Here is a 25,737-nt window from a genome sequence, read left to right as displayed (position 1 = left end):
AGACTATTCAAAAGGCTTGTGAGCAAATATTTTTGATGAAAAGTTTACATACACTCATAGGCAGAAATGTCTTAAATATTGGGCTTTTTTCTTCATTATTTGTTAAGTTTATTAAGTTTCTGTGTGGAAAGTATAGAAAACAAACAGCTTAAATGAATTTCAAAAACAAGAACTTTGTTCACAATTTATAATGGATTTTCTTAAAGAACGTAAGTTAAAAATTATCCAGACTCGCTAAAGAAGATGCACACAGCCCCATTTGCAAGTTGCAAGTCACTTTTTGCCCTCAAGAAGCGTCTAACATAATTAAGGCTGGATATTTTACAATAAAACTTCTCTACTCAGAAAGGTTATTGTTAATTTACACTTATTTGGTTTGTTTGTATTGCTTTAAAAACAGTCCACAAATGTTCACCTTTTTGAGGTCATGGCCAGACCAGAAACTACTTTAAATGTGTGTTCATGATCCTTGTCTCATTTCGACACCAACTCTTGTCCAAGTTTTATGCAACTGAGTTGAGGTACATTTAAGTCTTCATTCTTTCCAACAGATGGAACAGCCCCACATATCATGATGCTCCCACCACCATGCATGCCACCTTATTTATTGCTATTTACTTGAAACCTTTGCCTTAACTCTTCCAAACATCAAAAAATAATTCAATCATTGTCTCTTCTGATATAAAACTTTTTCTTAGAAAATGATTTAGTTTGTCAAAGTAAGTAGCAATTTCAGTCAAGTTTAAACATGTCAATTTAGGAGCAGAAGATTATTCCCTGGTCACAGTCCACGTTTTATTTTTCTATCTTATTAGACATTGTGTCTTTTAATGAATTAGTTGGCTCTCTTATTTTCTTATCACATATGTCAAGTTTAGCTTCCACAGTTCAGTTACAATGTATATATATATATATATATATATATATATATATATATATATATATATATATATATATATATATATATATATATATATACATATATACATATATATATATACATATATATATATATATATATATATATATATATATATATATATATATATATATATATATATATATTAAAACATATTCCAAATTAACCAAACTAAAGTTTTAACTAAAGTTTGTAACACTACACAGTAATTCCTTTAAAATGTACTGTTTAACCCTCTCCGGTGGAAATCATCAGCAAAACAATCTTCTACACAGCAAATGAATAATCACAGTTTGTGAACAGTGAGAAAATCCGACACATGCATAATTGAAGCTGAAAAAATACACAAACAACTGCACTGAAAAGACAACTTCCTTAACAAGGCACTTTGTTTATTTCCAAGTTGGAAAAAGCTTTATTTTCTTCCAATGAAGGAAAAACTTGCACACAAGCATAATTAATATTTGATTTAATATGACTGATATTTTCAAAACGAAATGTTTCAAATCTTGACAATATTGTCAGTTTTCAGATAACTTTCAGAAATGAGACATTTTAGGGTTTATTTAACAGCCTAAACTCCTTGTTAAGATTGCAGTTTCTTTACAGTGTGCACAAGCAGCAGCAAATGAAAAGTAGCAAAGACAAACTGTACAAAAAAAAAAACTGTAATCAATACATCAATCATGGCCAAGTTCTTCAGTCACAGTGTGACTTAACTGAAATACTTAGATCTCAAATCACTGTATTTCTGATAGATGTGAGCATCACCTTTTGAGGAGGCCACTCAAGTCACACAAAACCACACCATAGAAATTTTTTCTTTAGTTTTTGTCTTCTTTATTTGTTTGACTTACTTTCTGCCTCTGGTCGAGTTATAACTCCCTCCATATTTCTTCCGATTAAGGATGAGAGCAGCAATTTCTGGCACGTAGCGAGCAAACATGGCCTACATGCATGAAAAAGAAAAAGAAAAGGGCATGCAGAGAAGGTTCTACTGCGGCGGAGGCAGTAGAGCCTCCTTGAATACTTACTTTCTCCCATTAACAGCACTATAGGAACCACCATATTTCTTGCGGTTTCCTATTAACTCTATGATTTCAGGGACGTAGCTTGCAAACATGGCCTAAGGAGAGGATAGAAGACAGAAGAAGAAACTAAAAACGACAAGTATAGAAGCGTAGGTCCTATGTTTTCTCTGCAATATAAGAAATTTGAAATAGAAACGCAGCCACATGTGCAGAGATATCTGTTAACAGGAAAGAAGATTCTCTTTCAGGGAAACCGAGTGAATGTAAGCTGAATGTAACTTGAAGATTGGTCACAATTACATTCCAATTGTATTAAAAAGTATGAGGATGAAAAGGGACACTAAGAGGTTAATATTTACAGATGTTGGAAGAATAAACGTAAAAAAGAAAAAATGACAGCAGATGATAGATATGCCGATCTGTGGTAGAAAAATAAAAATGATGAAAATCAAGAAAAAGTCTTATATGCCATGTTTTGTCCAACAAACACATGTGTCAGGTTGATTTGCTAAACACCACAGGTTAAAGGATGAAGAACATTAACACTTCACTACTGCACATCGACTTGAATTGCCTAAAAATTCAAGGATAGCTTCTGCATTAGCTGTTTTTCCAATTACCTTTTTACATTAGCTAATAGCATTTGCTTTTCCTGTAAATAGTAATTTACAAGAGATCTTTACGGTGGCTTTCTAGTAATTTTTTTTTACCTTAGCTGTTTGTATTTGCTTTTTAAAATGGTCTTTATTAGATTTTCACTCTAGCTATTAGGAGTTGTTCTTAAAATCTGGGATAAAATCTTTTATAATTAATTTGAATAGAAATTTGAATTTACTTTAAGCATCAACTTTTCACCTGAAATATTTGTGATAGCTAACACTATGTGTTAACATTAGCTCTTTCCATTTGCTGTTAACATTAGCCCTTTGATTTTTTTTATTTTTTTACTTAATCCTGTCGTCTGTGACTTTTCTTTTTCCGATAACTTTGATTTACTTTAACCCCAGGTAATTTAACTGGTAACATCAGTGTAAGAAACATCAGCTTTGTGAGCTGATGGAAGAGTATTGTTTAAAGCATTAAATGGAAAGAAAAATGTGTGCAGAGCGAGAATCTGTAATGTCACGACATCTATAAATCCGTGTTTTGGAAAATCAAACCCCAGTTTCACTGTGTTTGTTGAAAGGGAAGGGGAAGGTGGTACCATCTGAAACTGTAAAACTCTCATAAGCAAACCTATTAAACATTCCTCTCAAAGTAAATAAGTACAGTTAAACCCAAAATAATTTATACACCCGGCAGATTAAGATTTGAAATAATTTCTTACTTTAAACCAACGCCAATTAGCTAAAAGTAATGTCAAAGTTTTGCAGAAGCTCAGCCAGAGACTTGACTTTTGTCCGGTAGAGAATCTGTGTAGGGAGCTAACGATTAAGTTGATGACAAGGAGCCATTCCAAGCACAATGACCTCATTGTGAGACGTGACCTCACAATGACCTCACAATGACCTCACAATGACCTCACAATGGCTCATTACCAAAGATGCATTGTCAAAATACCGCTAGTAACACGCAAAAGGCTGAGCAGAGATTATTGTCAAAAAGATGTAATCGCTGTAAACCCAATCAAGAATTTTTCACTTTCCGATTAAGAAGCGTATAAATCATTTTCAACATGCCATTTTCAAATCAGATAATTCTTTTTTCAAATCTATAACAATTTTACAATTGTTTTATTATCTTTTGAGAGATGCCCGTCTAGTTTTATTACCGGAAACAAATTACTTAGAGGAATCAAAAAAGAATGTAAATCTGCCAGGTGTATGAAGAATATTGGGCCTAACTGTAATAACAGAAAATTGACATTTTTGTACACTTTGTAACACATTGTATAATTTGTACAGCATTTGACATGCAACATATTTTAGTGAAATAGCAAACAATAAAAAAAAAATAAAAATACATCAGAAACAAAAGCCAAATGATGTACTGAGTTATAGTAGGTCCCAGCACTTAGTAACACCTCACAGGGTGAGATATTTAGGTGAATGCAGCATTTTAAAGCAAGGATAAGTAACAAGAGGGATTTTTACCAAACCACCAAGGATAAAGAAGACCATAAACAAGCGGCCAAGGGTGGTTTTTGCATAAACGTCTCCATAGCCAACAGTCGACATCGTAACCATGAGCAGGTAGACACATTCCCAGTAGGAAAGTGTTTGGGAGTTTTGGAAGTTTTCCCAAGGATCCCCCGAGTTTTCCACCTGGAAGATAGGTTGAGATTTACAAGAACCACAAAAACGAACAATTTTCACGTATGTTTTATTGACTGTGTGAATATGACATTTACCTCTGTTAAAGCGTTGCTTCAGCCAAATGCAACACTATAAATGTTTGTTTCAAATTGGCAATACAGAGCAAGTAATTTGAGAACTCATCAGACTTGAAATTTATGCAAAGATGTTTTTTTCTGTTATTCCTTTTAGCTTTAATGGCGTAAAATGGGGCATGTAAAACCTGATGGAAACACCTGCCAATACCAATCAACTAAACAAGGGTAAACATAAAAAAAGAACAGAGCAGTCCTCACAAGGCTGATGTTCACTGCTGGACTGCTTAAATTATAAGCAATCTTTGCACCATGAACATGCTTTTTCCTGCTCCTTTGGGTACATCTCAATAAATGAGGATATCATCAAAATGATTTTATTTTTACAATGGATTTCAAAACATGAAAATGCATTTCTTAAAACGTAACTTTGGTTTCCCATAATTATCCGCATTTCTACAAATAAACGTTTGGAAAATATCCCCCTGCGTGTAACGAATGTGTAGAATAGGTATGTTTTACTATTTTTAATTTAATTATTTGAATAAATACCAAATTATTTTCATAATATTCTAACTTACTGAGATGACCCTAATGGACGCCGATGACTTACCAAGTGAATGAAGCCTGCTGCAGTTAGCCATGTGCTTATGAAGATTGAACACAAGTTCACCAACTTAATGGAGTTGCTGGTTTTAATTTCACATACAAACACAAGCAAAAAGAAAGAAATTAAATATATCAACCATGTTTTTTTTAATTCACTGGATATCACTTTTAACAGACATGTAAGAATAATTTGCACAATACCAATTTTTTAAAAATGTTTCTCTTGAAAAACAATATTTTGATATACAGTATAAATGATGAACAGCATATATTCATTGGAATGCCAAGTGATTTTAGGTATTCTAAGTAGATAATGTCAATGCTTTGCATAGGTGCAAGCCTCTTAAAATGATACATAAAGTATATTGTAGGTTTTATCACAGAATAACGTCCTTACACAAACAGTGTCCACATCTTTGTGTGTTACTTTCGTCTGAGTTGATGACTGAGGGATTATTCTGAAGGATTTTGTTATGCTATAATCTTCCTGACATGACATCTGTGCATAAAGCTCTAATTCTGAGCAGCAAAGGCAAAAACAGAAATCTGCTTCGTCCCAGCCTTCCGTACTTGGTTTGAGAATGATTCTATTAAATTGTTGCTAATCTATTGAAAGTAAATCTTACATTAACTTTGCCTAAAAATAGCTCTTCCATTCAAAGTTTGCCTAGAAAAGCTGCTGAGTTCAACATTACACACTTTTGACATCAAGGAAAAAAAAAAAGGAAGAACATCAAGACTCTTACCTTGTCTTTAGAATATTCAAAAACTGTAAAATTTCTGAGAACTGTATCAACCTTAAGGCTCTTAAAAACCTCAAACCTGTGAGAAAAGAAATAAAGAAAACATTTAGACCTTGTGAGAATCAAATCCGAAGCAACATCGACATTTAATCGTCACTTGACAATGACCGCATCATACCTTTCATACTTTCATCCATATTTACCAGCCTTAGTGGATTCATAATGATAAATAAAATGCCCAAAGCAACAAGCAACTCTAAGCACTTAAAGAAAAAACTCAGAAAACAAAAAATAAAGCTCAGCATCAAACCAGAGCCTTCTCCAGTTAATCCCAGGAGCCTCTTGTTGAGCCAGCATCTATCTTACACAAGCGTCATTCCTCCTGGGCAAAACTGACAACGTGGGAGCGATGAAAACCTGGATTAGAGTAAAGACAGGTGGATTCTGTCAAGCCAAAGTGAATCGGTAAACAGACGTGACGTCAAATCCCAAATTTGAGGGTATTTATAGAGGAAGGGAAAAAAAAACAGAGCTGGTGACTGTTGCCAAGATTTCAAGGACGACATAACCAACAAAACCAGCTGTGCCAACGCCAGCCTGAGCCTGAATCCCATCTAAAATGATCTGTAGGAAGCTTACATTTTAAAAAAAGCATAGCAGTAACTGCGTTTCTGCATGTTTCCTAACCTAAATGTAAGATTTTTTTTTTACACCAAAAATATTTAAAGCACAAATTAGACACTCAAACTAAGTAAAAATAAATCAAACTTCGTCTGTTTGGCTGCTTTGTCAATGTTTCAGAGGAAGAAACATATTTTACTATGAAATAAATCTAGTCTGAAATACAAAAAGCAGTTTTATAAATGATGATTTTATTTATTGATGGAAAGAAGCTATCCATAAGAAGGCGAAAACTATTCCTGACCAAAAGAAACACACAGGCCCATCTCACATATATATTCTGTGGACTGATGTAACCGGAAACTAAAGTTTCCGGTTACATATGATGTAAAATCGCCACAGGATGTCAGAAAAAGAACATCAGAGTGGCAGTCAAACATGGTAGAGGCAGGGTGATGGTCTGGGGCTGCTTTTATGCCTCACCATCTGAACCACCATGGTTCATGACCTTAGCCACAAGCATAGTTGAACTATGCAGCAGGGTCAATGAGCCTAAGTTAAGCAGCAAGTCCTCTATTGAATTACTCAAAAGGAAGATTTCAATAGATCTAGTCAAAGTTCAGTCTAAAATCCAAATAATATTCCTTAAACAGGCCGTTAATGCTCTGAAACCTCCCAGTGTGGCAGAAATCTGAAAAGAAGAGAGAGCCAAACTTTTTCCACAGCAATGTAGAAAAATTATCGCCACTTATTGCAAAAGCTTGATATCGGTAATTAGGTTTGCAGGGCAATTATTTTCTCACATAGGGACAAGCTGGTTTAGATAGCTTTTTCCTATAATAATATAACATCACCATTTGAAAACTATAATTTGTATTTACTGTTTGTAAATACTGATACTAAAATCTGATGACTGTTTGTAAATACTGATACTAAAATCTGATGACTCTGATAAAGTGTTTGACAAAATCCCTGTAACTAATGTCTAACAGATCTAATAATTTAAGCAAATTAAATACAACTTGCATTTTTTTTTAGCTCTGGCATGCAATACAATAGTTTTTTCATGTAGGCTACCTCTCTTCAACACTTTCGGAGAAAAATGTCACAAGAGATGAAAACCTGACAGCCAATTTCCCAAAAAAAATAGAATAATAATATTACTTGTAATAATACAAAACCTACTATATTAATGGAAGCATTGAAGGACCAGGCATATTAATGTAAAAGAACAACAGTAAAAAGTAATGTTTTAAATGTTTCAGAGCTTTGATTTAAGAGTTAGAACAAATCATACTTTTAGAACCTTTTTGAAGCTAAAATATAAAGAAATTCAAATTGAAAATAGCTGAAACCACAGCATATTTGAGATAAATTAGAAGTAAATGTGATCTAAATGAAAAGATTTTCAGCTGAATTTTCCTGAAGTAGGTCTCTGCGACTGTAAAAAGGTAAATAAATACACCATCTTCATAAAGTGAAACTCCCGTTTGCCTTTCCCAAAGCGCTCCAGTTAGCATTTGCCAGGCTGGCGGCATCACACGCCGCCAAATCCTGAACCTGCTCCAGCTGACACATACGATCCAAACCACACAACCATGGACGTGTCAACCTATCGCTTCAGAGAGATTGCCCCCTGTGGTCTTACCCCAGTAGGAAATCATGTGGAAGCATCCACCAAGACTGAAGCAGAAGCTGTCCTGGTCCTCTTTGTCGGGGACCAACCCGTGGCTCATTCTGACCCTGTAGCCATTCTGGAAAAGCTCCCCGGTTGATTTCTTGCGCCTGGTTGTAGTTTGGACCATCTTCAAATGCATGTCCTCAGCGGGGCCCCTGTACACTAACATCTTTGTAGGAATCATGTCTAGAAACTCTAGAAAAAAGCTTCCAGCTTCGACAAAAAAAAAAAAAAAAAAAAAAAGTAATTGAAATCAGCTCTGGTTCTTCACCGTTCTAAAATCAGCCTCATCAGGTAGAATCAAGAAGAAGAAGAAAAAATCCTGTCCAACGAGCAAAATCAGCTCTTTCTTTGAAGACGCATTGGGTTCTGATTTCTCTCAGACCTTTTGCGGCATTCTCATGACGATTCAGTGCAAGCTTAAAGCAAGCCTTTTTCCCATCAGGATATTAGAGTGTAAGCTCCTTTAGGATTCATCCTGGGAAAGGAAGAGGCCAGGCTGCATTCATGCCCATCAGCTGGTTTTACAATGTAACCCACAGCTCATCTCTGTGACTCTACAACTGCTGAACAAAAGTTCATTCTCTAATCTTGGACTAGAACAGCTTGTATCTTTGTTGCACTCAACCTTTCAGCAAAGCTGTGCAGGGAACATTGGGAAATTTGTTGTGGTGATCACGGTGTGTGTCATAGATTTAGTCATTCCCAAATAATCCCTAAATGAATCACAGCCGATGTATTAACTGTAATGTGAGTTGACGCCGAAACTAAATGCTCAACATTTGAGATGTCACCGTAAACAGAGAAATTACAGCAGCTGATAGAAATCGCTCCATCTGTCATTAAAAAAAAAAAAAAAACGCCATACTGAAGATTAATCCCTACAGCGCCTGTCAGAGCGGGGGGCTTACACACACACTAAAAAAGATAATTTCAGGATGTTTAGGGAGTTTTTCCTGAGGATCAAAACGACATTGAATATTTTCATAAAGTAGAAATAGTAATCTGCTCCAGAATATTCTTTCCTTATTTTCAATGGGTTGTGAAGTCATTAAAAAACACATATATTTGTCATATTTAAGAGAGCAGATTGAAATTTTTTTAATCTGATTAACTGAAAATAAACAAGACATTGATCTAATATATTCATGGTTTAATTTGAAGTAATCCTTAATTAACAATATAATTATTTCGGTGTGAAATATATGGAAAGTGCTGTTTCGGTGCATTGTAAGTATTCCAGATTTTGTCCCATTTCCACCACAACATTCAGCGTGTTTATTGGGATTTTATGTGATAGGGGAACACAAAGCAATGCATGTTTTTGAAGTGAAAAGGAAAACTGTTTTTCAACGGTTTTTGTAAAGTAAAATCAAAACAGTGGGGAGTGCATTTAGGATTGCTCATCCTAAGTCAATACTTTCCATTGATTTAGGATAATTCTAGCTTAGGGCTATGTCTCAACCAGCTTTGCGCATGTAAAGACTGAAATTTATGCCAATTCTTACCGGCAAAACAGCTCAAGCTCAGTTAAATTACACAAGTCTCTAAACATGATTTTTTTTTTTTTTTTTTTTTTACTTTTGCCACAGACTCTTAATTAGATTAAACCCATGCTTTGTTTTGGGGCATTACAACATGAATATACTTTGATCAAATTCACCTCATTGTAACTCTGGCTAGTTGTCGTACTGGAAGTTGAACCTCCAGCCTAACAGGCTTTCTCCCAGGTTTGTCCTGTATTTAGATTTATTCACCTCCCCATCACCCCTGACCATCTTCCCTCTCTCGGCCAATGGTATGCATCCTCACATGTTCCTCACTGTTGCGGCCACTGTGATGTTTTACTATGAGGGCTGTGATTTTTCTCTTTTTTCGTAGTTGTTGGTCATTCATGTTACAATTCACTACTTGCACTGTTCACAGCAGCAATAAGCACCTGGGTTCCTGGGATCTTTCTGCATGGAGTTAACATGTTCTCCCTGTGCATGTGTGGGTTCTCTCCAGGTACTCCGGCTTCCTCCCACAGGCCAAAACCATGACTGTTAGGTCGTTTTCACACCTGATAATCCAATAGACTCGGTTCGATTGGGACCGAAATTGCTAATTTTCAGATGATGTGGTTTTATTTCACACTGGACGTCTGTCAAACAAACCAAACCTTTTGACCAACATGGCTAAGCATGTACAGACAATGGATGAATGAATATTTTTTGCAAGGTACTGTAAAATGAAGACATTGCTGTGAAGATTAATCAGCTTCTTTGTTTTGGTCTTGGCTACTAAGAAGCCTGTGAATAATTGCAAACTAATTTCCTGGAAATTCAAAATTTCTCAGGGGAGCATCTTGCTTATATGAATGCGTTTTTTTTTTTTTTTTTTGTTTTGTTTTTTTACAAAGAGTGCTGAGCATTAAGAATGATGAATCATCTTTTTTCGATGAAAACTCTAATCTTCGAAGCTTTTGACCTCAGCTCATTTTAGTTGAGTAGTAGACAGTTTAATACTAAAAGCCGCTTGTGTCTGAAGAAGAAAAAAAGCTGCTGAAACATTAAAATGTTATCCAATGTAGTAATGCTTCACTGTATTATTTTCTGCCCTGCGATAGAATGGCGACCTGTCCAGGGTGTACCCCGCCTCTCGCCCATTGACAGCTGGAGATAGGCACCAGCACCCCTCGCCACCCCAAAAGGAATAGACGTGTTAGAAAATGGATGGATGGATTATGTTCATTGTCAGAGATTAATGTGATATTTGACATATTGTTTTTGTTTTGGACTTGCTGTTTTTCCTGTTGATATGTTCTAGTAGGGCTGGACAATAATTCCATAACTATATATCGATTGATAGATGTATATCAATGATAGAAAAAAAAGGTCAATAAAAAGTTCAATAGAATAACAGTTTTCGTTCCTTTTGCGTTTCTAGCCATGTAGATTAATATTACAGTCATTTAAATCCTCCCAACCAATCACAAACCCAGGAAGCAAGCTCCATCACTAAGCCCCGCTCCCCCTTCAAAGAGTTCAGAAAGTTATTTTTTCTTTTTTAAAAAATATGCAGTTTTGGTAAAAAGTTGGTTGAATTCAGTGTTTATGTGTTCTGCATCTAAAAATAGGTGGTTAAGCAACAGCATAAAATGGCCAGGGCTGCACTTGAAATATATGTTTTGAATTTGTTGATAATTATTGATATCGATCAATATTATTTCTATTTTATCGATATGCTTTTTTTCTGTATCGTCCAGCCCTATGTTCCAGAGCTGTTATTTAGTTAATTTGTTGTGGATTACTTGGTGGGTTTGTTCTTAGTTCATTGTAAGTACATTTTGCTATAGTCCCTGTTAGATGCCCCCAAAATTTTTGTTTGTTTAAGTGTATGTGATGGACGGTTGTACTGGAACTGATTTTTCGATTGCAAATTGTAATTGACAATAAAATTTGATTGATTCATTGATTGATTAATTGATTCATTCTGCGTTTCCCGTCAGTTTCTGCTCATTTCACTCCTCACCTGTTTCTCACTACCTGATTGTTCCCTTCACTCAGTCCCAGCTGTTCCTCCTCCCTCCTGATTTGCCCTTCCTCTGCATATTTTCTCCTCCATATATACTTTCTCTGTTTCTCTTTGTTCTGTTGACTTTATGTTTCATGTAGCTCCAGGCCTCTACCAGATTTTGCCATCACATATCTTCATGTTTTTTTTTCTCTGCACTGTTCCTCTTTGCAGTAAGTTCTCTTAATTCATTAACCTTTTTGATCATCACCACGCTCTGCGCTTGAGTCCTCCTTAACCACAAGCATGACACATTTTAACACAACTTCAATCGAGCGTTCACCCCCTCTTATTGGGTGAAATAGCAAAAATGTCAGTACACTTAAATACTCAGTTGAGTCATGAAAGACTGAAAAGGACAACAAAAAGAACGCCACCTACATAAATGGTAGCAATGCTGACACAACATAGATGTAACAAGAATCCTGCACTGTTTGAGGCAGAAACTAAAGGAAAAGAAGCCGAGATGATCATTAGGAATAGAAACAAGCATAGCTTCACAGGTACCAAACCAGGACAAAGGATTCTAAGTGATAAATAGTTCGGACTTTTTGAAGTGCTTTTGTTAATCAAACAATATGAATTTTTTTTTTTTTTAAAGTGAAGGTGCAGTTTTCCTAGAAACGTTCTACATTATAATTCCTTTCTTTTGCAGACTCAATTTTCTCAGTTTTATCACATTATAGTAATTTGTGTACAACAGTATTTCTTTTTACCTTACATTGCCCTAGTTACGTTAAATACCCTGTTTTCCTTTCACATCCCCATCATGATACAACACAAAGCTGAAGCTGACTTCTGATTTTACCAGTGAGGCGAAGAGCTATTTCTCTGTTTCAAATTGATCCGAGTTGATATCAAGATAGATGGAGCTAAATACAGAGCATCACTGGAAGAAAATCTGACAGAAGCCTGTTAGGCCCTAAACACAGTCAGCCAAAGTTAAAATGGGATGCTTTAATATCAGCATGTCCATGTCTTAGAATGGCCCAGTCAAAGTCCAGACCTAAATCCATTTGAGAATTTCCGGAAACACATATGACTGACCTGGAGCTATTTTGCTCAGAAGAATGGGCAGAAATTTGCCTCTAGCTGTACAAAGCTGTTAGCGACATGACCCAAAAAACTTACAGTGGTAATTTATGTGAAATGTAGTTCTACAACATATTGGTTTAGGGGAGATGAACACAAATGGCAGACACAAAATTTTGAAAAACAACTTTCCTTCCCCTGCACTACTATGTGTTGGTGTAACACGTACAAACTCAGTAAAACACACTGCAGGTTGTAGTTGTGATGTGACCTAATTTGGGAAAAGTACCAGGGGTACAAATACTTTGCAGGTGAGAGGGAAGAGCTAATAAGAGCATAAACAATTAATTTTAGTAACGTTTTCAAAAAAGCTTCATGTAAGAAAAGCAAAATCCAACTTGCTCTGATCGCTCAATTCAATAACTAAAATTTACTTTAATGCTCCACGAAACAATCATGAACTTAAAAGTAATCTGTAATCCCCTAAATGTCTAGCAGAATCCAGAATGGCCACTAGATGGCAGCATTACCAAACAAGACCTTCTGCTTTTGTTTTTGCTTTCACAGCCAGAGTTACAATACATCTGCAGGAGAGGGACATAACAGAGCAAAATTGCATATTTGTATCTTTCAACCCAACGATATCTGCAAACTTCGTTGTTTGAGCAAAGCAGAGCTTGGATCACACAAAAAAGTCACATGTTGCAATCCTGTAATTCCTCACAGACCTTTCTGTTTGATGAGCATCACACATTTAATGGATTGACTTCTATTCTAAGCTTCAAGCCACTAAACAAAGCCTTTTCCTTTTGTCTTTCCATTAAGACAAAAAAAAACACAGTGTTCTCTTCAAACAACACACAAACTGATTGGAGCGGGGGGGTTTTGCAGGTGTTACTGGAAATCCCTGCTTAGATTGAAGGGGATCCAAACGATGGCCGAAGCCCGATAGCGAATGCAAACCAGTGGTAAAGACAAGGAATCAGTCCAAGGTAAATATCACTATGAACACAAATTAGTGCACATTCTTGTTAAAAATATAAAATCGAAAACTGTAAGGAAGCAAACTAGCATCAAGGGAATCCGTACAGATAAAAAAAAAAGTCTCCTTCATTGAAAAGTTCAAGCTTTTCTGCTTCAGTGATGATCTTAACCGGTAAATGAGAGATGAGAGTTCCTCCTTACCAAGCCAGCTCCTGCTTAGATACACCGACACGAACACCGGAGGAACCGTGAAGAAGTCCACCACAGAGTTCACCTCCAGCCAGAACCAGAGCTTGTCATTGGCAGCAATAAACTGTGAAAATGAACAGAAAACATGAGAGTACCCTTTGTTAAATGTAGGTATCTCCAGGATGATCTCCAGTCATTCAGTTGAAATAGATGCAACTAATTTAGGTTCATTACACACACAATTACAAACTATATTTCAAACATGTATTCCTACTAATATTCTCAAAATGATATGATATAATAAACATTGATTTCTGTAGAGAAATGTGATGTCATGTTAGGGCCTACACAGAGTGCTGTGTCCATGCAAACTGTATTAATGAAAAGTTTAGTGGAAGGAAAACATAAGCTGGCTGTTAAGATTGCTTTATCCAAGCACATCAATGGAAAGCAGAGTGATAGAGCAAGGTAGCCTGCACAAATAATAAGGATTACTGCAACTTTAAGTGGATTGTTAAACTTTATGGAGATTTACTAGAAGGATATGGCACATTTCCAGACTGACCATGGTGTCACTGGGCTTGAATTGTCAACAAACTTGCCTGACCTTCCTATTTTTAAGAGAAAGATGAGGGGTATGAGGATTTCAAAAACAAATTAAAAACTCATCTGTTTAGTGTAGCTTTTAGTTGAGCAGCAGTATTTTAATATTGTCTACTTTTTGTTTATTTAGTTTATCCGTCTATCAAATTCTATCTTAATTGGATTAATTTCATTTGTTTGCTTTCGTTTTGTGTTTTTTTTATGATGTTTGGATTTTTGTTTGTTGTATTACCTTCTGTAAAAACACTTTTGACATTGCTCTATGAATAATTTCTTATTGGTTGGTTTGTGGATTAATTGATCAATATACTGATGGACAAACTGAAGGCTGTCCAATAAAGCAACTACCATATCAAGTGGATATACTGTATAAATGGGTGTACTTTTTTAGTGAGCTAACATTTCTGTGTTGAAATTAATTTCTAAGCTTCTCATAAATAATTACTTACACGGAGGCCAAAATATAGCAAGAAGAACACGTTGAACGCCATGTCGATCTGCAAGGTGAAGTCTTTGTAGAAGCTCTGACAGGACTCAATGGGACTGTGAGACATAGGAGAAAAACATGTTTATTTCCTTGGTAAAATGCTGACAGATAAAACATTTTTTTTTAAAATAAAATTACAATGTGTGGATAAAGTAAAGCATAATACAGATGCATTCTTCTTTCCTGAAAATGCATTTTTAGGACTTCCAAAAGAAGAGAAACACAATTGTTCAAAAAAAGTGCATTAACTGGTCTTTCCCAAAGTTTTTATCTGTTGAAAAAACGCATGCATTTATTGTAAAACAAGCAAGAACTGGTTGAAATACCTGTTTAACCCTTAAATAACTGCAAAAATCTCCAAGGAATACCTCGTATTCCAGGAGTGTTCTTTCCCAATGAAAATGGTGCTGCTTTCCTCTCAGTCTTGCATTAGCCATCTCATGGACATAGCAGGATGGAAATGCAGGGCCAAAAGCAGTACTTTAAGGGTTAATAATGCATGCAGGAGTCATGTCTTCATCTATGAGATCAGGCAGCCATAGCAAGTGCTAGCAATGTAGGGAAGTCTCACCCTCAAAAAGCTTGTATCTGGCACGAAAATTTCAAATAAAGAGACATAATTAACCAAGCAGAATGAGTAAGTAATTGGTTAGTGTGATTGTGTACTAATATTCATGACCTGGAAGTTAGAGATATTATTTAAAAGTATCATTCACACCGGAGATAAAACGAAAGGCTTACTGTACAACAAGGGTTAACTCGGACAATGAAAGAAAGTGGTTAACTCAGTGCACAACTTTAATGTGAATTATTCAATTATTCAAACGGCAATCTCAGTACCAACAAATTATTTAACTGGAAGGGTGATGGTTAGTTACCGTATGTCAAAATATAGTGATGGAATACTTAGGCTATGAAATAAATCAGCCAATATTCACATGCAGTAATTTAAAATTTTCTGCAGTTTAGCATGTAAAAGAAAATGTAACTCACTTTTTGTTTAAATTATAAAGTTCCTCTCAAAGCAAGCATCTAAATATGTTTATGTCTAAACTTTAGTACATTTCGATATTTGACATGTTTAGCTGTTTTTCTAAAACAAAAACAGAGAGAAAATATATTAAGTCAAAATTAAAATTGTAAAAAACTGGCAAGAGAAACAGAAATTAGCGCTCACTGGAACATGTGGTTAACAGCTAGTCAGAGCAGGGAAAATTTCCAAGTGGGTTTGTGCCACTGAGCTATATAATACACTGGAGTGCTGATTTTGCCGAAAAACTGAAGTCACTGGCCGCCATCTTGCTACTCCCTACTCTCACAGAATCCCATAGGATTTGCTTGCAATAACAAGCAGATTTCTGGCTGTGTGAAAACGTTTCACAGGTAATTCTACAGTCAGTGGATGTACTAACACTATCAACTACTAGGAAACTAGGTGCTGAAATATTTTACATGTTATTCATATTAAATATATGTATATATAAGTATGTATATATGTATATATGTGTATACACATATGTAAATATATGTTTTTGTATATTATTTATATATTTATAAATGTTAAACATATATATTTAAATGAATAAAATGCAAAATATTTCAGCACATGACTTTCACAGTACTTGATATTTTTAGAACATAACATAAAAGTATATGGCATTTGACATTTTAAAAGTCTTAAGCCCCCCCTGAATGTGAGAAAATCCTTGTTATCCGATGCTGTAGCGCACATATTCCCTAGTTACTGGGGGGAAATAGGGAGTACCAATATGGCGGCTGGTGACTGGCGACTTCAAAGCGACTCGTTCAAACAGACGGTGATTAGCACTCCAGTGTATTATATAGCTCAGTGGTTTCTGCTAGCCTCGTGAGACCATCCTGATCTCGCGAGCTTTCAAGGTTTCACTCGCTGCTCAGTCTGGCTACCCTCCGTTAAAGAAAATTTGGAGCAGTTCACCAAACGAACGTCCAATCAGCGTTGGCTTTGAGGCGGGTTGAAGTGTGACGCAACGAGAAGCGCGACAGTTATAAAGAACATGGCGGCTTCAGCCGATGAAACTAGCGTTAGCGTGGCTATTGAGCAAGTTTTATCATATTTCTTCACTGAAAGAAGAGCAAAACACTGCTCTGGAGGTTTTTCTCAGAGGAAAAGATGTTTTTGCTCTTCTCCAGACTGGTTTCGGCAAGAGCTTGTGGTTGTGTTTTCGTCATCGCTGTTAGTACATCATATGCTTCGTTGATCTGATTGGTTTATTTGGCCCGTCTATCACCAACACAGGCCAATCAGCTAACCAGTATTTTCACCCCTTCCCAAAATTACTTCAACGTAAGGTTTCCAGATGGATATGTGGAGCAAATTCATCTGGCGGATTCAGGTTAGGTTTCTGCCATCTTAAAACAAAGATCCATATGGTCTCAAAAATGTTATTACAAATTATCTGAATGTTCTGTACAACATTTAATGTTCCAAGTTAGATGTGTTGCAAAGTGGAACCTGGTAAAAGTATCCAAAAACGAATGTCCTTTTACATTAAAAGTAAAAAAATTAAAGTTAAAATTTGAAATGGAACAAAATTATATGTATTTTTTTAAATAAAAATCTGTTTTTTAATTTTATATTTTTACGATTTATCAAGTCGCGTTTTCCAATTTCCTAGCAGGAAATGCAACAGTAATGATCCTTGAGGCTGGGATGCCCACCAAGAAAGTTAGAGGTCTGCCAGAGTGCAGACACATTACTGGTTTTCCACAACAGCTGCAATCTCCCACTGTGCTATTTAATACCTCCTGGATTATAGCACATTGTTTTTGTTATGTAAAAAAAGTAAAATCAAGTACAAATAGACTCGCCCTGATTAAACACAGTCTTTATAGAGTTCCTAGAGCAGATTAAAGTACCTGAGGATTAATTTTTTAACTGAGCTTATGCAGAGCTATGACATTGAGCTGATTTTCTGTTGTTGATTGGAGGTCGGCAATGTTGATGAAGCCTAACCATCATTATGTGCCTCATACAACATGTCATGCTGAGTATAAGAAGGGTGGTAAACCCCTGTGTATTACAGCTTCATTTAAATATTTGATTTTTCTTTCTTCCAGGATGTGTTTTTTTCTCTGTTTCTTTTCTTTTTTTCTCAGTTTCTAAAAAAATATATTGAAAAAATAAATGTATGCAATTTATCCATTACATTCAGGTTTTTTTTTTCAGTATCTAAAAATTTTCAGATATTCAGAAAGAAATGTCACAAAAGTTAAAACAATGCTGATTCTTTAAAAATACTCTTTCCTTTCCTGTCTACCTTAGCTGGTCTACTTTGATATAAACCTTTAATATTGCTGTTAGAACAACTTTCTTAAAATAATAAACTGCTTTCTCAAAATAATTAAGGTTTTTTAGATTTTCTGATATGGTGCTGTGCTAGTATAAAAAAGCATTATTGTGACCAAGGTCATTGCAGGCACTACGTAGCTGCATAGACTTTCTGTTGGATAGATTATATCTGTTGGATAGAATCTAAGGAGGTATTATTTTATCCATGCAAACTTCCTGCTATAGTTCATAATCCATTTCTGATTGGCTGATCAGTACCTTGTAACGACTCCTCCCCTAGAAGCTTTGGCTGCTGAGAAGCTGTGCTGAATTTGACCACAGAACAAAACTCTAAAGAAAGTTTTTCAGTGACCCAGTCATGATGCTGGATCTCCTTTCATGCACTGCAGCTGTGTGGATTATTTGTTTTGCATTGAATGGTATGGTAAGTTATTTTCCAAGCATGTTGCCAAGTTCTAGATCTAAAACCAAGGGCCACTGGATGCTTGAAAATTAAATGCCAAAGAAAAACCCTCTGTCCATTCAGGCAACCTTGTGGCCAGCCAGAGTCTGACAGCTCTCTGTTCTAAGAGATTCTTATATCAGAGGCAGGTGTGGAGTCATTTGTCTGGAGAAACCAACCCGGTTCTGAAATTAGAGGTGGACAACAGCTCCAGTTGGACCGACGTAAGGTGTCTTTCACTAGTCTGTTTCTGGTGATCCAGCTATGATCGAGTACCTCGGTCTTTCCTTCTCCCATTTATTCTGCCCTCTTAGATCGAAATTAGAACAGCAACAAAAGGACACTAACGTCAAATAAGACAGATACTAAAGCAAAACCTCTTTCTGCCACTCCTGAGAGTAGCCCCTCATTCACTGTAATAACACTTTGGTCCTGCAAATCCCTGTCATTGCAGGGTGACAGAGCGTACGACAGAGCTGGTCTGTTTCCATTATACGCTCCGTTGTACGCAGAGATAATTGAGTTCCAGGCTAAGTTAGGAACAGAATTAATCCCGATATGGATCGGAACCTCTTCCTGCTCACAGGAGCACTCTCTCTCGCTGCTACCGTGATGTTTCTCTGATCAGTCCAGCCACAGATCAAACACTTTGATTGCTTCCTGATGACTTCAAATTTGATCGATTTGTTTGTAACCTTAAGCTAAATCTGCAGAAGGTAAAATGTTGGATCTTTACTTTTGGCCTTGGCTAACTTTCATACAAGTAACATCTCTGGCAGTTGCAACGCATAGTTGTTTGTTTATGATTTAAAAATATTACGATGATTATTGGACAGTGATATTTAGTACTGTGACAATACTAACTCAAGTGGAACAGGTAATCTGTACTTGATTTTATCGTTAAACCATGGTTCAGTGTGATTTATTGATTTACAGGTTTTAAAGACATTCTTTTCTTAGGGTGGACTAGATAAATAATATACAACCTCAATTAATTTTAAAACCTACAACTCAGTGCACAAGTTTGAACTGCTTGCATATATTCTCTAATATTTAGAGAAAATGTCCCTTAGCGACAACTACAAACTCTGTAGCCTTCTACAAACTACTGGCATAATTCTGGCTGGATATCTGACAGTCCCTATTGGAATTGGTAGACCTTACTTTAGTTGTTTTGGTTTCCTGACAAAGACCCAGCACTTAAACATATTTCAGAACAATCACCTTTGATCATCGTTATGGCCATTTGCTTTGTTTTTGCTTTCTCTTAAAGGAAGACAACTGCTCCATGACTTAGAGAAGACAAATTTGATGTGTTTCTGGCATAATTCTCCCGGTAGGATACACAACTGTGTCTAAGCTTGTACCATCTGACCCAACCTGTCACACAAGAAAATAAATACCTTGGAATGACCAGCAACAATCCAGGTCAAATCATGTCATATCAGGTATTTGACATGACATCCTTAAAGTAACTATACAATCTGTCCACCCTGAAAATAATTTTTTTTGTTTTGTTTATTAGCCCTAAATGATTTTGATGTTCATGCCAAGTAAGGGAACTTCATTTCCACGTTATATGTGAGATTTAGGCAGAACAACTGTGCTCATGCTCTCTGCAGTCCATTTTTTAAAATTCTGCTCTAAATCTTCTCTAAGTGGGTCTGCTGTGTTTATGCCTCCTCTGTGTCTCTTCCCATCAGGTCAGGCTGCCCGTCATATCACAGCCACCGTAACCTCACAGGACTAATTAACAGGAGGACCAGAACTGGATCTGTTACAGTTGGCTGCTGCTTCAAAAAAAAAAAAAAAATTATAACAGAGTGCCTAACTTTAGACTTACTATGCTAACAGGCAGAGAAAAAGTACAACCACTGAATGAAAACACATCAAAATTAAAAGCGGAGCCACTGGTGCTGCTGCGATATTTCTGACTAAGTGGTTAATAATGACGTGAGGTTAAGACACCGGCTGAAAGTCACGTTTTATCGAAGGCACCGGGGGCCGGCTCTGAGAACAGAAGGCCACAGGTGGCTTCATTTAGGATGTAACTCTACCTGAGCTTGTCAAGATAATGAAATGAGATTATAACCTGCCAAACCACAACAAAATGACCCCAACAGCCCTAAGCTGCAAGTGATCTTATGAAATAAAAAAAACAACAACCTGTGCACCTGCCGCCAGGACTTTAAGCATGATTACACAAGCCTAAAGCACACTTTCGCCTCTCTGCCAAGTTCACATTGCTCCCAGCGGGGAGGTTCTCCCTCTGGGTCTGATAAAAAGCTTTTAGCTTTGTGTGTTTTGCTGCATTTCTTAATGGCACTTCCTGTTCAAACATTATCAGGCTGCAGTGACAGCGTGCTGCAGAACATTGGGCTGAAAGGACATTCTACTTCCGTCGATCTGATGAGTGATGGCGATTGTTGTGAGCAGGAAGTCGGGCATTCCAGCCTGTCTTAAAAGGCCAATCTGTTTATGACAGTGATCAAACAGATTTTATCAAAGCGGTGGCTGCTTATTAGCAGAGGACCCCATGAGGATTTACCTGAAAGAGCGTTTGATTAAAAACTATTAATAAAAACAGAAAGACACATACTGATGACAGTGTTTTTTAAGTATATTATTAATTATGCTTGGTAATATATGTGTCTAACTAGTTGTAATTCATAAAGTGCCACTGAAAGGTTTGCAAACATTCACTATGGGCTCGGATGCTATATTAATTTTAGGCTATTAAATATAGATTTGAACATCTTTTTTTCAGGGTGGAATGTTTTATAACATACAACCTCAATGAATTTCATAAAAAAAGAATGGAAAAGGTTGAATTTATTATAGATTTCCTTTAATCCACGCAGGGTTTAAATGATTATTATTCAAGCTCAGATATGGATGAAATCAGATATGTAAATAGAAACAACACATTGAAAAGAAAAAAAAAGATATGTGAGCTTTTTGTCTCACTGTCTGGCATTAAATAAGATCAAGCGTTCCTGTTTTAGGCCTGTCACATTTGCTAAATGGCAGAATAATGGAATAATGTAAATACTGTTTTGAGATTTGCTTTTCTTTCTTCAGAGACAGAAGCTTACCTGCACAAAGAGTTCTGTGTGTTTGAAGAATTTGGAAAAGCCCAGATGATAATGTTCTGACTTTGTAAACTTCTTATAGGTTAATTCACATCATTTGACTTAATATGAGGGAAACCTGTGCATCTGTTTTAGGGCAAGGCCTCAAACACACTGCTCCTTTGTGTGATTTCATGGTATACAGCTCCGTGTCCCAGAGATGAACGTGTTTAAGTGTGAAATGTGCAAATCATTCGCAGAACAAAAGCAAAACACCTTGTTAAGTTCCTGGCTAAAGCTGAGCATCCTGATCCGCAGTAAAAAAAACTCCTGCCCCGACATGCGCTAAAAGGCCATTTAGCATGGATAATAATAGCACTTACAAATTTACTGAAGGACAATAAAGTAAAACCCTGATCTCCGTCCTACAATAGATTTGCTGGCAGAGTTGAAACGTGTCAGTTGTTCTGTCTGAAAGATGGGCAAAAGATTCCTGCAAACCTAAAAAAAAATGGACCCGGGTTTTTTCAGTTTAAAAGGAAATTCTATCAAACACTAAGAAAATCTCTGTAAACTTGTAAATTGAAAGTCCACATCTTCTAACCCGACTGAAATTTGGACCTGCCCACATGGACAAGAAAGCTGCCTTTGGTCAGGCAAGGCAAAATGCTATTTTTAGGCCAGTATGACTAGAAGAATGTTGTGAGTAGTAAAGATGAAGGGGAGGCAGTATCATGATGTGGGTCTGTTCAGTTGCCAGTGACACTGGATTCTTACTTCTGAAAAAGACAGGATAATGATCTGAAACACACTCACATCTAGTTTTGGAACACCTACTAAAGTTAAGCTTCTGTAATAGCCCTGACTTAAAACATGTTCACCAACCTCAACTATATTAAATATTTCTGTGCAACCCCGGTTTGTTGGTTGGCATAAAGTCATAGAAATACAAGTGGCTATGACATTTACTTTGATGCCGTCTTGATTTAAAAAAGTTAAACAATTAGGAGGCCATCTTATGATATTTTTTTTTGTAGAGTGAAACTGTCTTGACACATGTTGGCAGCAAGCAAAGTTTTGTAGTTTATGCTGGAAATGCTAAGACTGAACACGTGGGAAACAAAAAGTGTAGTATAGTTGGAGCACATAACCAAATTAGTGTAGCTATATTGTTATAATTGAACCTATATGTGTAAATTTGGATTAGAATAAATATGCAATAGCATATTTAATGATTTAAATACATTGTTAAAAGCCTAAAATTATTGGAAGATTCATGCACTTGGAATTGTTCCTCAGCACTGTCTACCTTGTTTGAATTCTCTGGTAATCTTTACTTCCGTCGGTTCTTAAACCAAACGTGGTCAATACAGCTAAAACCAGATCTAAACTCAGGTTAAACAAAGGAATCTTAGACTTTCCAGAAGCTACATAAGCATCTATATGGTATTACTAATATTTTGCTTTGGATTGCTTAAAAAACACAGGGGTATATAAGTCAAAGAAGCTTTAATAAATAAACGTGGTTAATTTATTAAGCACAATACTTACTCAGAAGAATCTATGAAGTATATTACAAGGGCCCCAATGCTGAGAACGAACACGAGCACCACCTAGAAGAAAGAGAGAGAAATACCAACATAATGAACTTTGAGGTGACAATGTTAGTGATAGTATAAATAGTTAATATGTAGATTATTTAAAACACAAACAAAGACCATTGCATTGGCTATTTTTCCAAGATTGGAAAAGATTTGTTATTTCAATAGAAAAATCCAACTTTTAGTTTGAATCTATTTCCTAATTTATGCTCCTTTTGCATACTTGATCAACGTGTTCAGGAAATATGAGATATCCATGACTTCCGGTTTCTCTTGGGTAAGACTAGGACAGTTGCATAGGTCAATTTCTCTAAGCTGTTAGAGTCTTTAAAATGAGAACTACAAGAGAACATGTCTGTCAAGTAGACCAAATGCGTGTGGATTTTGAATAAACCAGGAAATGGCTGCAAAATAATGGCTTCTATTTTCAAATTGCATATGTCTCCAATCAGAGAAATAATCAAAACATTCAACACAACTGGAATTAGGGCCGCACGACATCAGGAAAACATGCATTATGCAATAATGTCGGTGAATGTCTCGATGAAGATATGACTTGTGATAGATAAATAAATGGAAAATGTTATGCCTTTCAGATTTCAGTTCATAGATGCCAGACAATGAGTACTCAATCCTGCTACTGGGGAAAAAAATAATAAAATTCATTATTTCCATCTCAAAAAGAAGATTACATAGAAAAGGCTGCTTCTGCCAGGTGTCTTTGCTTTTGGCAATAAAACAACTTAGTGTGGTTTATTGAAGGCATTACCACCCTACCACCTCTTCACCTTCTAAAACGTTATATGAGGTATCAATTTTCTTTACCTTTGATCCTGTTCAACTATTATTCAAATCAACTGTTGCCACATATATTATCAGCATAGAGACCCTAAATCCATGATAATTCAATAATTACATTGAAAAAAAAACATTTAACAGAACAAGCAGTTCTTCCTGTTATGCATAATGTGTACGGTAATATTAAGATAACAAAAACTAGAACTGGAACTGCAACAAAGACTAGGACCTATATTCTGCCACCACCAACAAGAAGTAAAATAAATCTCAATTCTCAGTGTGAGAACATTACAAGGGTCAAGTCTTTATAATAACCATGAATTTTAAAGCAAAACATCTTCCCCAGGTGTGCCTATAATCATGGAGTCTCCTGTATCTCCTGTTGTGTAGAATGGCTATGACACATGGACCATGTTGGTCTTCGATCACTAATCAAAAGTCACCGTAGTATCAACCTAAACATGCGTGATATAAATCTAAAATGCCTCAGGTACATTTTCCCACAGAATAAATCTAATCCCATTAAAGGTTGCTTTTTGATTTGTTTTAAAATTGTGCTACTGGAATAAAAGATTTATTTATTATAGGGCTTTTGACACATCTTTACAAGGGATGCAAGAAAAACAAAATCATTATGGTTACATAACGACAATAAAGACCCCTGATTCTTGAAATGTTCCAGAGGGTGCTGCATACTGCATTTGTAAATCAATATTTAAAATCTAGTTTTTCAATTCAACTTAATGGTTCACACACACACAAAGAAAAAACATTGTTTTGAACAACAGTGCCAGAACTCATCACTTCTTGTTTACGTGCCAGTAAATAGACACAAATGAAAATCCGCACATCAAGTCACCTGGCAGCGGAGGGCTCAGTGTCAGAATGTGGCTTCATGTCGACAAAGACACAAACAACAAACGAAGGATAAACCTGAGCCTGAAGCTTTAACGGTCACAGTGCAGCAGACCTGCCATCGCAATCCAGGACATTGTTTTTAATTTGTCCCACTGCCTCTTCGTTGCAGGAAGGATGCCAATGAATAAATCAAAGCATGGCGTGAGCTCTCAGGCTTTTCAGAGCAGACTGGGAGGCAGGTTGCAGAGCAGGAATGGACCAGTATGGCATTCTCTTGCTATGATATTGTTGAGTGAAGACACATTATTAGTGAATCACGATATTAACAGAAAAATGTACAAAAATGCAGGGTCTAGTTGCTTTAATTGGAAACACAGAAGCAGCATTCATTCATGTGGTTTCAAAACTATTAGAATCTATTTAATGTTATTAATTCAATTATTATATTACACACAATATTAGAAAGGGCTGAGACAAGTTAAGTGTATTTGGCGAGCACCGTTCATACACAAAGTAATGAAAATAAAGGATCAAAGGTAAAGAAAATCACATTGAAAACTAAGAATACATTTAAACAATAACAGCATTAATAATAAAAAAGAAGCATTAAGATAAAAAGTTAAAAGAAATAGATGAGACGTGATGGGGATGAACTAATAGATTAATCTTTGACCTTTATGGAAAAGCTGCACTGAACAACGATGTTTGCAGTCAACAGTTTCTGCTCGTCTCTCGTTTTCAGGGAGATTGTTCCAGACCTGAGGAGTAGGGAAGCTAAATGGCGTCCTAGCTTGTCCTTTGGTTTCTTGTGATCACTGAGTGCCTCCAGTAACTGTACCAGTAAGTGTAAAATGAA

General features: G+C 36.1%; 1 protein-coding gene and 1 long non-coding RNA gene across 22 annotated transcripts in view; both read right to left on the bottom strand.

Annotated features, from left to right (window-relative positions):
- Nucleotides 1–25,737, bottom strand: part of LOC105928199 (calcium-activated potassium channel subunit alpha-1) — a 164,195-nt gene that overhangs the window by 60,767 nt on the left and 77,691 nt on the right. For 11 of the 21 annotated variants that reach the window (XM_036141897.1, XM_036141900.1, XM_036141899.1 and 8 more), the window contains exons 3-9: nucleotides 23,176–23,237; nucleotides 14,743–14,836; nucleotides 13,703–13,814; nucleotides 5,635–5,710; nucleotides 4,893–4,968; nucleotides 4,044–4,214; nucleotides 1,777–1,868 (exon numbers count right to left, since the gene is read on the bottom strand). In XM_036141897.1, coding sequence (XP_035997790.1) covers nucleotides 1,777–1,868; nucleotides 4,044–4,214; nucleotides 4,893–4,968; nucleotides 5,635–5,710; nucleotides 13,703–13,814; nucleotides 14,743–14,836; nucleotides 23,176–23,237 — 683 coding nt within the window. Of the gene's footprint in view, nucleotides 1–1,776; nucleotides 1,869–1,953; nucleotides 2,046–4,043; nucleotides 4,215–4,892; nucleotides 4,969–5,634; nucleotides 5,711–7,900; nucleotides 10,788–13,702; nucleotides 13,815–14,742; nucleotides 14,837–23,175; nucleotides 23,238–25,737 lie in introns of those variants that run through there. The other 10 variants (XM_036141916.1, XM_036141917.1, XM_036141898.1 and 7 more) reach the window with 2 other exon arrangements.
- LOC118564340 lies at nucleotides 11,628–13,696 on the bottom strand. Its single transcript, XR_004931779.1, has 2 exons — nucleotides 12,184–13,696; nucleotides 11,628–12,150 (listed from the first exon to the last, which is right to left on the bottom strand). It is a non-coding gene; the product is annotated as an uncharacterized LOC118564340 (long non-coding RNA).

Source organism: Fundulus heteroclitus, chromosome 10 (assembly GCF_011125445.2).
Source record: "Fundulus heteroclitus isolate FHET01 chromosome 10, MU-UCD_Fhet_4.1, whole genome shotgun sequence".
NCBI classification, from domain to species: domain Eukaryota; kingdom Metazoa; phylum Chordata; class Actinopteri; order Cyprinodontiformes; family Fundulidae; genus Fundulus; species Fundulus heteroclitus.
The sequence above is the reverse complement of the archived record's forward strand: the minus strand, read 5'-3'. Positions and strand labels throughout refer to the sequence as shown.